Here is a 13,232-nt window from a genome sequence, read left to right on the forward strand (position 1 = left end):
GTCAGATTGTAACATTAATCAAGAGATTTTGTTCCTTTCTTGTGTCCCAATCCTTCTTCAGCGAAGGAATGTTTGCTTCATAATCTGGATGTGGTTTGTGCTTTGAAGTTTTACCTTCAGGCTACTAGGGAGTTCAGACAATCTTAATCTTTGTTTGTCGTTTATGCGGGTAGACGTAAGGGTCAGAAGGCCACTACGTCTTCCTTGTCTTTCTGGTTGAGGACTGTCATCCGCATGGCTTATGAGAAAGCGGGACAGCAGCCTCCTGAGAGGATTATGGCTCATTCCACTACAGCAGTTGCTTCTTCCTGGGCTTTTAAGAAAGAAGCCTCTATGGATCAGGTTTGTAAGGTTGCTACCTGGTCCTCCTTACATACTTTTTCTAAATTTTACAAATTTGATGTGTTTGCTTCGGCCAAAGCAGCTTTTGGGAGAAAGGTTTTGCAGGCTGTGGTGCCCTCAGATTAGGGTCCACCCCTTTTCTTGTTCCCTCCCGTTATTCCTTCAGTGTCCTCTGGAGCCTGGGTATGGTTTCCCAACATTAAGGAATGATGTTGTAGACTCTCCCTGCCTTTAGAAAGAAAACATAATTTATGTTTACCAGATAAATTCCTTTCTTTCCTAACAGGGAGAATCCACGACCCCGCCCATAAGACTTTTTTGAGCGGCTCCCTTTTTGTTTTTCTTCTGGCACCTTTATACCCTGATGTTTCTCCTACTTTTCCTCATTCCCTCGGCTGAATGACTGGGGGTATGGGGGAAGTGGGGGGATATTTAAGCCTTTGGCTGGGGTGCCTTTGCCTCCTCCTGGTGGCCAGGTGTTGTATTCTCAACAGTAAGGAATGAAGTCGTGGACTCTCCCTGCCAGGAAAGAAAGGAATTTATCTGGAAAGCATAAATTTTGTTTTATGTCTATTTCTCAACTTTGTTTATTTTATAGTATTCTTACAGTAAAGAAAAGGCCTGTTATTTCCGCAGAAACAAATTCAAATTTTCAGAACTACAAAACCAAGAAAATGTGATAAATTAGATAGGAAAAATGCCAAAATTATCTTACAGAAACCTCTGGGGGAGCATGACATTGTGAATGGATTAATGGAATTATTTAAAAATATATAAATATTACAGCCAGTAATATATAGCCTCTTTGATTATAATGTATAATAGAAAGATATATTTGTCTGTCTATCTATATATTTCCATAAAGGTGGAAAGCTTTGATCCTGAAAGGTAAATTAGGTAAAATTATATATACATACATACAAACTCTCTCAAAATAGGGTATACAGTGCCACTGTATTATTATAGTTTTCCATAGAGGGAAAAAAAAACCATTCAGTATACTATATATCAGGGATGGCCAGCTGGTGGCCCAAGGGCCTCATGCAGCCCACTGCACTAGTTTTTAAGCCCCACACACAGAACTAAGAATGCGTACCATACTTTTTGTGGCCACAGGAAAATGCAGCAATAAAAATGTGTGCTTTGGGGTGACCTCAACTCAAAAAGTCCTCTTAAAGGGACATGAAACACACACATTTTTTTCTTTCATGATTCAGATAGATATTACAACTTATATATTGGATATTCCAATTTACTTTAATCAAGTTTGCTTCCGATTTTGGTATCCTTTATTGAAGGAGTAGCAATGCACTACTGGGAGCTAGCAGAACACATTGGTAAGCCACAGATAAGCGTTATATATGTGCAGCCAGCAATCAGCTGCTAGTTCCCAGCCCCTGAGCTTACCTAGGCATGCTTTTCAACAAAGGATATCAAGAAAACAAAGCAAATTAGGTATTCAAAAAAAGCTAAGTCATACTAGAAGGGACAGTAACCTTTCAAAAAAGACAGGGACTTCAGCACCAATTTTAATATTGAGTCAAACCTAACATTATCCCAATAAATCACCATAATTCTAACACCTAAAATGGAGAAGTCTCCTATATCACAGAAAGTTTGCCATAACAAATAAGCATCATGTTCTTCATAGGAGACCTACAACAGCTCTACCAGAGGGTAACACCAACTATTGTAAAAGGGATTTGTTACCTTGGTAACTCAATTTTCACAACATTTTCATGTCCCATAGAAAGTATTAGAAGCCGTTAAGCAATAAATTATACTAGGTTTCGAATGAAAACGCAAAACTTTTACAATGTCAGAGGTAGTCGATACATTGAAAACAATTACACCCAGCTCAACTAGGTGTAAAAGAGGAAAAAGGAGCTTTTCGAGACCTATTTCCCATTTAAATTTTAAAACTTGCAAATAATTACAGTGTTTCAATGTAGAAAAAAATTGTAATATGTAATATTTATTGTTGTCCCATGTATAGGAATAGTTGCACTTATGTTCTTATGAAAATATCAGTATGTATTTAGATATAAAAATATATGCAAGCACGTAAATTTGATAGTTTAAGGTCGGGTTACCATAGCAACTAATGGATTTTTAAAAAAAAAACAGAGGTCGGATGGAAGCGTTAACACGTTAACTTACACCGACACGAAAAGAGCAACTGCATGCAATGCACAGAATATTTAAATGGAAACCTAGTACTTAAAAAGAGCCATAAACTACTTTTAGCTGTCGGCCACTTCGGTAGCTTAGGGCTCCATTTTTTATGGCTCAATGGAAATAAGCCCCAAGTCTGCAAGTCTTTTAATGTTTTGTTAAGTAAGGAGGTATAATTATTTTCCAAAAAGAATATTGGGTTTTGGTGAAAGATGAATTCCTAAATACTTAATAGCTTTAGTTTGAAGTCTTAGAGAACAAATCTCACCTAAAGATGAAAAATCTGTTTGAGGAAGGAATATATTTAGAATTTAAGACTGCAAAATTTGGTCAAAATATAACTTTTGTGAGTGACTGGTGAGGGGATGTAATAGTGAAAAAAATGTAATTTGCATACATTGCATTTTTGAATTCCTGGGGACCTAGTGGTATGCCAGTAATAGCTTTGTTCATTCAGCTAATACCTCCATAGGACAAACAAAATTGGTGATAAGGGACAACCCTGGCGGGTACCATTATAAATTTTAAAAGGGTGTGAAAGCATTCCATTAGCCTTCACTTTTGCAGACGGATGGGAATAAAGGCAAAGGATGCAAGTTATAATTTTTGGACCAAACCCATAAGCGGCCAATACTTGTTTTAAATATAACTAACTGGTGCAATCAAATGCTTTTTCCAAATCAGTGGATACAAAGACTGATTTGATGTGATGAGACTCTGCATATGACATCAATATAAGTGCCCTTATAGTGTTGTCTTTTGCTTCCCAACGTGGAACAAAGCCAGATTGGTCCATATGGACAAGTTCAGTCAAAACTGTGCTTATGCTTTAGCTACAATCTTACCCAATATCTTTATATCTATATATAGGGGTGAGATGGGTCTATAACTGCCCAGGTCATCTGGGGGTTTGTCTGGTTTAAAAAAAACTGAAATATCAGCTTCCAACATTTCTGCAAAAAAGTGGTGCACTTCATCAAGTGAATGAAACAAGGAGAGAAGGGGTGGGGCAAGTATTTCCTTGAAGTTCTTATAGTATGAATTTGGAAGGCCATCAGGCCCCGGGCTTTTTCCTATATGAAGGTCTGAATAGGTTCTTCCAAAATGTCAGTTTTAGTGGGTTGTATTTTTGCTAGATTTGTTATTCTTATATAATCAGTCTTTTGTTGTAAGTGATCTGCAGATGTGTTAGCAGGTAGATTATATAAGCAACTATAGAAGTTGCTTAAATGATAAGCTATTCCCAAGCTATCATGTATATGTTTACTATTCTCTGATTTTATTTTGTATATATAGGTGTTGAGGGATTTTGCTTTGAGTGTCCTTGCTAATCTGGGTCCTATTCTATTGTCATAAAAGTATGCCTTTTTTGAGGTGTAACGCTTTTCGTTGTGCTTCCTTAAAGGGACATGAAACTCAAAAATGTTCTTTCATGATTTAGGTAGAACATACAACTGTCCAATTTACTTCTATTATCAAATGTGCTTCATTCTCTTGGTATCATTTGTTGAAGGAGCATCAATGAACTACTGGTTTCTAACTGAACACATGGGTGAGCCAATGACAATCAGTATATATACATGCAGCAACCAATAAGCAGCTAGAACCTAGGTTTTTTGCTGCTCCTGAGCTTACCTAGATAAATCTTTCAGCAAAGGATAATAAGAGAATGATGCAAATTAAATATTAGAAGTAAATTGGAAAGTTGTTTAAAATTGCATGGTCTTTCTAAATCATGAAATAAAAATTGTGGGTTTCATGTCCCTTTAAGTAATATTTGGTTCAATTCCTTCCTAGTGGAAAGTAGCAATGTAAAGACTTGGTAATCTTTAGGGGCATTCTTATGTTTTATTTCATTTTTATTTTGTTAACTCCATAAGTAATGTTTTAGTTTTTTGTCCATAGGTTTTCTTTAAAATGACCTTTTGTTTAAGGCATTCGCCACTCATCATTGCCTTATGGGCCTCCCAGAAAGTCAAAGGGGATATTTTAGGGAGTGCATTATGTTGAAAGTTTTCCTACATAGTTTTAGTTATTTTTTTTTTAGTGTGGCAGGGTTTCGTAGGAGCGATTTGTCTAATTTCAAAAGATATGGGGTTATAGAAGCTTCCGGCCAGTTCAACATTAACAAAATCAGGGAATGATCTGACCAAACAGTAGGCCCTATGTTTGTGTCTTTAGTAAGAATGAGGTTAGTTTGATCAATTAGTATATAGTCAATACAGGTCTATAGTGACCATAGGTGGGAGAAAAAAGTATAATTATATTGTGTGGTTCGTTGTAATCTCCACACATCTACTAGTCCTAACTGATGTATACTATAGTTTAAAGTGTTAGGGGGTCTAAAATAAATATGTGTTTGTGCGGTGGAAGAGTCTAAGAGAGGGTCCATTTTAACAATGAAATCACCTCCCACAATTCAGGTTCCTTTTTTAACTTCTGAGGTAAGGGAATTAAGCTTTTTTTTAAAAAGGAAGGGGGGATTGAAATTCAACAAACAAAATTGCTACTCCGTAGGGATTTGGAATGTGATATTGGATGATGGAAGTAAAATTTGTGAGGAGGGAGGATAAGGCTAGAGAAATTTCTAGAACAAGCTCTTAGAAGTTTCCCTGTGAATTTAAGAAGTGATGTATGGTAAATGTGATTACAAAGGAAAAATATGTATGTCTGTAGATAATACTATACATTATAACAGGATTTTTTTTATAATATACTCATCTGGGCCTGTATTAGCTTCCATATGTGACAATGTCTCTATTATTGTCCATTTGTTTTCATAAGGGTTTCACGTGGAATTTCCTGAAGGCAATCTTGCCGGATTTTTCAGTGCTGGAGGATTTTGCATCTTCCTGGATACTGTTGTCCAAGAAGGACTTTGAGGTTTTGGGTGTGAGACGTTATTTCCCTGAAGTATCTAAAGAAGTGTCCGATAACCTTGGCAGGGATGGCTGAGAGATGTTTAGCTGAGAGCAAAATTGCTCCACATCCTCTTGATCTCTATATATAGCAATGTTGTTGTTCTTTACCACTTTAATAGAAAAGGGAAATCCCCAGCATTATGAGATATCTAGATCATTTAAGTGTAGAGCGGGGTATCTAGCTTCTTTACTTTGAGTCAAAGTCACTGGCTCAAGTCCGCATATATTTGTTTGGTGTTACCATGTCCAGGGCCGGATTTCCCATTAGGCACAGTAGACATGTGCCTACATGCGCAATGCAGCAAAGGGCCCCTGCCTGTATGAGTTTACTATGCATCTGCATTTTATTTTTTTTAAATTAAAACACACAGGCTCAGAGCCATTATCCAGGGCTCCGGGCGCCATCCAATGAGGCGCCACTTCACTGACCCTGATAGTGGAGCTGACGGCGCAGGGAGGAGACAAGAGAAGAACTGAAGAAAAAAAGAGGAGAAGGACTGTCACCTGGGGTGAAAATAGAAGTAACATCCTCCATTAACTGTGAGTAAATAAACCCCTTCACCCAATAAGATGTATATACACGTCTTGTGGTACTTTGGCTATCATACCGCTAGCCGAGAGCTGGAGTTTATGAAGCTCCAGACATCTGCCGCATATGGAACTGGAGCCCGATCGGCGCTCCGGTTCCATATGAGGGCAGATGCGTAATCGTTAAAGACGGTGACACTGTGGTGCCGGCTGGAGGTGTGGGTGGGAGGCGAGTGGCAGCCCAGCAGTGGAGGGGGGAGGGAGTGGGAGGGCCTTACGCTACAGAAAAAAATAATAATAAAGGGAAAGGGAGTGATGGGGCAGCTACACTACAGAAAATGGTTTTGGGGGTTTGGGGTGCCATAACTAATGATCGAGGGAGGTGGGGGGACACACAACACTACAGAAAATATTTTTTTTTAAAAAGGGAGGGGGAGCGCTTCAGGTTTTTTGCCTACAGGCACCTGAGATGTAAATCTGGCCCTGACCATGCCAAGTAATCAGTGCTTTTTTTCTCACTACTGCCATGATTTTTACATTGTCATCAAATTTAGGACATCTTAAGATGATATCTCTTGGGGGAGCTAATTCAATTGGTTTAGATCTTTGCGCTCTATCTTGTAAAATGGAGGATGTATTTCCATTCTCTAATAGAAAGTGGAATACTTTTTGTAAATACTCCTGTATCTGAGATGGTAACACACTTTCTGGGATTTCTCTTATTCTCAGGTTTTGGTGACTGCAGCTGTTGTCTAAGTCTTCAACTTTTGATTGAAGCTGTAGTATTGTGGTATTTTGTTGTTGTATTTGCAGAGCCATTAAGTCTGATGAAGTGGAAATTTCTTCTGTATATTGTTCAGGATAAAGAACTATTTGGCCTATATCTGTGACATCTTTTTTGACCTAGGCCAAACCATCTTTAATTAATTGTCCCACTTGAGTAACGAATGCTGTAAAATCTGTTTTTGGAGGCAAGAGAACACAGATCAGCATTAATAAGGGGACTGTTGTCCTCAGGTTGTGACACCAAGGTGTCCTTACAAGTTTCACCATTTTCTGACTGATAACGGGATTCTGGTGCAGTGACTGACGCCTCAGTTTATCCAAATTCTTTACTCAGATACAATTGAGAAATGAAGGAAATATTCAAAACTCTGCATTGTATCTTGCTAATAAGATGACAGAATTGTAGGTCATTTCCGTCTTATATGCAAGAAAGGCACGGTCTAACTGTGGTCTAATAAACATTGAATATGCCTTGCTTAACTGTGACCCACGAGTGTGAGAAAAAGTTTTGCATCTACTGTAAATATACTGTCAGTTAATGTCCAGCCATTCCACTATATACGAAGATGCAGGCTCTGTATTGTGCAATAAGTCAAATATGTTATGGTATATATGGAAAGTAACAGCAGCTTGTTGTAGTTATAACTAGTGGATACTCACGCCCTGCGACCTTTGATGTGGCAATTCCCGCACCAGTATTATCCATGTGATCTCTGTCGTCTATAAAGCTGTTAATTTGCTTGCAGAAGGAGGCGATCTGGTACTGCTTTGTCTTGGGTGATTTGCTTTCAGAGGTAAAGAAGCTGGGCCATAGGCATATGCTATCTCAGGCCTTTGTCATATTACGCAGTAGGCCTCACTTGTGTAGGGATTTTCAGGCAGGATAGTCAGTGATATCATGAGCTTTCAACAATCTTAGTCAATCAACTGCAGTGTCTATCTTTATTTGGTAAGAGAATTGTGTACTTTAAGGGATCCTAAACCCATTTTTTTCTTTCATGATTCAGATAGAGCATGCGATTTTAAACAACTTTCTAATTTACTCCTATTATTATTTTTTTCTTCGTTCTCTTTGTATCTTTATTTGAAAAAGCAGGAATCTAACCTAAGGAGCTGGCCCATTTTTATTTCAGCACCCTGGATAGTGCTTGCTTATTGGTGGCTACATTTAGCCTCCAATCAGCAAGCGCAACCCAGGTACTGAACCAAAAATGGTCCGGCTTCTAAGCTTACATTCTTGCTTTTCAAATAAAGCATAGCATAGATGCCTTCTTTTTCAAATAAAGTTAGCAAGAGAACAAAGAAAAATTGATAATAGGAGTAAATTAGAAAGTTGCTTAAAATTGCATGCTCTATCTGAATCACAAAAGAAAAAATTTGGGTTTAGTTTCCCTTTAAGAGCTGGCCCATTTTTGGTTGAGAACTTGGGTTGCACTTGCTTATTGGTTTGCTAAATGTAGCCACCAATCACAAGCGCTAGCCAGGGTGCTGAAACTAAAAATGGGCTGGCTCCTTAGCTTATATTCCTGCTTTTTCAAATAAAGATACCAAGAGAACAAAGAAAAATTGATAATAGGAGTAAATTAGAAAGTTGCTTACAATTGCATGCTCTATCTGAATCATGAAATAAAAATATATGGGTTTAGTGTCCTTTTAAGTCCCTCTGTCTGTCCCTTCTGGAGATTGTATTAGGGAGCTTCACTCTTTTGCAGCCATGTTAGTCTCTAACCAGCTCCGGCCCCCCAAGTAAGTTTTTAAAAGGCTTTATACTGAATTTTTAGATCAGCATCTGTGCATATTCTTCTTTACAGTAGTGTCTATTACATGTAGTTATATGAAAATTCGTGTACAATGTACATTTAAGCGGAAAACAGAAGATGAGAATACCCTGCAACATTACCTAAATCCCCTGTGCCACTGAACATTTTTAGGAAGTATATTATTATGTGTGGGTTTAAAGGGACAGTTTACTTAATTTTTTTTCTCCCCTTTAATTTGTTCCCAATTATTCACTTTACCTGCTGGGATGTATTAAATAGTTTACAAGTATTTCCTTTGCCCTTATATTGGCATTTGAAATAGTTCATTTAGCCTGTGGTATCCCAACAGCCAGCAGAAGAAATTACACTCCCAGTGGAGTATAGAAGAGATAAAGTAATAAAATGTTAATTTCCCAGTGTTCTCTCCAAGTATTGTTCTTTAGTTTACGGACAAATATAAAGAAGCATGTATATGTACACAATGTGATAAAGTAATGAGATCTGATTATACCTACAGTCAGTTTATTAGGTTGTGGCTTCAAAACACAAAATCATCTATTTAATATACACAAATAAACCTTAAAAAGCAAATTCTCATACATTTTATACTCTGCAGTTGGTAAAAAAAAAATTGGAAATGCATTAAGGGAAAACATTTGTTTTTAGTATACTGTCCCTTTAATTATAATTATACATTTATATGTGGTCCTTAAAGTGAATGTAAAGTTTAATGAATGAGTGCCCAGTTTTTAAAAATACTATTAAAAACTGGGGCACTTTTATTCATTTAACTTTACATTGCAGCGTTTGTTTTTTTTAAATACCTTTTTCTTTAGGAAAAATACTTACGTTTTCTTTATCAAACCCAGACCAGCGATCCCCCGACTGTTTCTCATGTTGTACTTAGCACAGCAATGATGAAACCAGCTTCCTCCAATCATGGCATGCACCCCAGAGCGTCCTGCTCGTGAAGCCACGCCGTGACTGGAGGAAGCCGGTTTCGTCATTGCTGAGGTAAGTACAACATGAGAAACAGCCGGAGGATCGTTGGTCTGGGTTTGATAAAGAAAAGGTAAGTATTTAAAAAAAAATGCTGCAATGTAAATTGTAATGAATTAAAGTGCCCCTGATTTTAATACTATTTTTAAAAACCGGGCACACATTCATTAAACTTTATATTGACTTTAATTTATTAACTTTCAAATTGTACTTGTCAGTTGCAATTTTTTTTTTTAAAGGACAGGAAACCCCAACATTTTGTTTCATGATTTGAATAGAACATACAATTTTAAAGAAACATTGTACACTACATTTTTCTTTGCAAAAAAAAGTGTTGTAGATCAGGGGTGTCAAACTTGCGGCCCGTGGGCCTCATGCGGCCCTCAACCTAATTTTGTGCGGCCCACGCCACCTCCATGAAAAATATTAATTATAATATGCTTATTACTTAAAGAGCGAGTGCGCTTACTGTTAGGGATGCACATACATTAAAACATACGTTATTAAAAAGAAAAAGACAGATAAGTGAATAATGATTTCTTCAACACATGCAGTTCATTACTATGGTAGCACTGATTTCCCACATCATTTCTGTCCATTCCTTTCCATCGTTTTCTCTTTAACTAAAATCACATACTTTATATATATTTCTATGTATTTATTTTATATTATGTACAACAGGTATGTCTATCACTATTATAAACAGTGGGTCGCACGTGGAGCGTGTGTCTCACCTTCTTAAAAGCATTAGAGCACATTTTCTAAAGCCAGAGTAAGTTAATTAGGAGTTACAGAACACAATCTTTTGAAATGTATACAGTTATAGCAAATGCCACTGCACTGTTTAGCAATGACAAGATATGTAGGTAGTGTGCGGCCCACGTGAGTTGTACTTGTATGGAAAATGGCCCGCGACTAAAATGAGTTTGACACCCCTGTTGTAGATGATCCATTTATATAGCCCATCTGTAAGTTTTGCTTATTTTTTAATAACATTGAGATGATTTTCAGATTCCTAACCAAGCCCCACAGTGTCAGATGTATACATGCATTTACAGACTCCTGTTTATGTTATCTGTCTTTTCATATGCAGGGAAGGGGGGGGGGGGGTGTCTGCTATTCTTGTTTTCCCAGCCCCTTTCAGTGGGTGTCCCAGACTAACCTCACCAACAGCGCTCAACTGGGAGCTTCTAAGTAAGTTTTTAAAAAGTTTTATACTGGAGTTTTATACCAGAATATATGCTTATTTTTAGTAGTATCTATTACATGCAGTTATTTGATAATTGGTATATACTGTCCCTTTAAACAACTTTCCAATTAACTTCTATTATCAAATTTGCTTTATTATCTTGTTATCCTTTGCTGAAGGAGCAGTAATATAATACTGGCAGCTAGCTGAACACATACAGTTAGCCAATCACGAAACAAATGTGTGCAGACACCAATCAGCACCTAGCTCCCACTAGTGTAGGATATGTGAGTATTCTTTTTCCACAAGGGATATGAGAACGAAGCACATTTGAAAATATAAGTGAATTTAAAAGTGTCTTAAAATGACATGTTCTATCTGAATCATTCAAGTTTAATTTTGACTTTCCTATCCCTTTAACTTATCAAGGACTACCATTATTCTGCACTTCTGTTAGTTGTTTGTCTCTGTCCACAAGTGTAGATGCCACTAATGTGAGAAAGCTTGCACCCACTCCCTCCCTTGGAAAAACTCATGTAAACGCCCATGTAAACAGCTAAAAAATGCTAAAGCAAAAGAAAAACGATTTAGCAAAAGTATAATAAACACGAAACATCAAAGCATGTGGCTGTGTAAATACATCCATATTGTCATAATGCTTAAATGTATCTATAATTCGTAACATTTCATCTGTTATATACTACATTTGAGTCCCCAAGTATCTACCTGACATACAATAGATGGCGCCCTGAACATACGACGTGAGAAGACTAGGTTCCGCTTAGCCTGTGTTCCCGTACGGACATTTACTAAACAACGTTCTAGGCTGTGCATCTTGGATACTGTCCCCCAGTGGATTCCTTAAATCACTAAGGATGGCGGCATCGGTGGGGGGTCCGGTGTTGCTACAGAACTTTTTGGTGTGTGACACAGAGCCTGCTTGGAAGGATGATGAGGTGTGCGTGGTAGCTTTGTTCGGGAAGACGGACCTTCAGATGCAGGGGAGTTGGGAGAAATGCAGCTTGGTAAACTCATTGTGCGACCGCCACATCTTTCCACTTTTTCATTGCCTGCCCGAGCTGCCTCAAGAGCGCAGCCTTTTGCAGGCATATTACGATGCCGACTCCCGTGTGCTTTACTTGCTTCTTACCGGTATCACCGACACCGGCCAGCTTCTCCGAGCGTGCGAGGAGCTAGGACGCGATGTACCGCATGCCGAGGCACATGAGTGGTGGAAAGATGAGGAAAAGCTTCTTTGCATGCGGCTGCTTTATCTCTTCTGTGTCAGTCATATCCTGCTTCTCGTGCACCCCACTTGCTGCTTCGACATCACCTACGAGAAGCTGTTCCGGGCGTTGGACAGCCTGAGGCAAAAGCTGCTGCCCTCCCTCAAGGCTCCACTCAAGGACTGTGCAGTAGGGCTGGACTGGAAGCTTAATGCCCGACCTTGCCCACCCAGGCTACTTTTTGTCTTTCAACTCAATGGTGCTCTCAAAGTGGAGCCCAGGGGGCAGGGGCAGCCTACTGCTGAGAAGCCCAAGAAGCATTCCCCAAAGAGGCGGCTGCAACATGCCCTAGAGGACCAGATCTATCGCATCTTCAGGAAGAGTAGGGTGCTCACAAACCAGAGTATTAACTGCCTTTTCACTGTTCCAGCCAACCAGGCCTTTGTATACATTGTAGCAGAGCAGGATGAAGACCCTATCATGATGCTACTGGAAGGGCTGAAGCACAACTGCACCTTGAAAGACACTGAGTCCCTGTTGCCCATATCCGGGCCAAGGCGGTATCAGATGATGCGCCATAGTCGTCAACTGACTTTCACTGCAGAAAGTAATACAAGTCTCTCTGGCCAATTGGTGGACTGCTCATTAAGGGAATTCCTCTTCCAACATGTAGAGCTGGTTCTGAATAAAAAAGGTTTTGATGATAGTGTAGGAAGAAACCCACAGCCCTCTCATTTTGAGCTTCCTACTTACCAGAAATGGGTAAATGTAGCTTTAAAACTTTATGAAGTTATCATTGAAAATAAAGATGATGATCCACCAGCTTACCCTGGGGCATTTCCTCCCAAGCTGTTGGCTAATATGAAAGTATTGGAAGGTTATTTAGATGCTGATACTAAATTCTCAGAAAATCGTTGCCAGAAAGCACTTCCATTGGCACATAGTGCTTATCAGTCCAATCTACCACACAACTACACCACAACAGTCCATAAAAACCAACTGGCACAAGCACTTCGTGTGTACAGCCAACATGCCCGGGGACCAGCTTTCCAGAAATATGCTATTCATCTTAATGAGGATTGTTACAAGTTCTGGAGTAGTGGGCATCAACTTTGTGAAGAAAGGAGTTTGACTGATCAGCACTGTGTCCATAAATTCCACTTGCTTCCCAAATCTGGTAATTTTGTCTGTTTCAATAATTTAGTATATTTAGTAAAATGTGTTGTTTTTTGTTGTGTGTGTGTGTCTTTATTTTTTTATCTGGCCATTATACTCAAAAACCAACATTATGTCTGTTTAAATTGTC

At 38.6% G+C, this 13,232-nt stretch overlaps 1 protein-coding gene across 1 annotated transcript in view; it reads left to right on the top strand.

Annotated features, from left to right (window-relative positions):
- The first annotated feature begins 11,546 nt into the window (after positions 1-11,546).
- SMG8 (SMG8 nonsense mediated mRNA decay factor) overlaps positions 11,547-13,232 on the top strand; it is a 50,095-nt gene continuing 48,409 nt past the window's right edge. Inside the window, exon 1 of the mRNA XM_053707389.1 lies at positions 11,547-13,103. Coding sequence (XP_053563364.1) covers positions 11,576-13,103 — 1,528 coding nt within the window. The 5' untranslated portion in view covers positions 11,547-11,575. The remainder of the gene's footprint in view (positions 13,104-13,232) is intronic.

The sequence above is a fragment of the Bombina bombina genome, chromosome 3 (assembly GCF_027579735.1).
Source record: "Bombina bombina isolate aBomBom1 chromosome 3, aBomBom1.pri, whole genome shotgun sequence".
Lineage (NCBI taxonomy): Eukaryota > Metazoa > Chordata > Amphibia > Anura > Bombinatoridae > Bombina > Bombina bombina.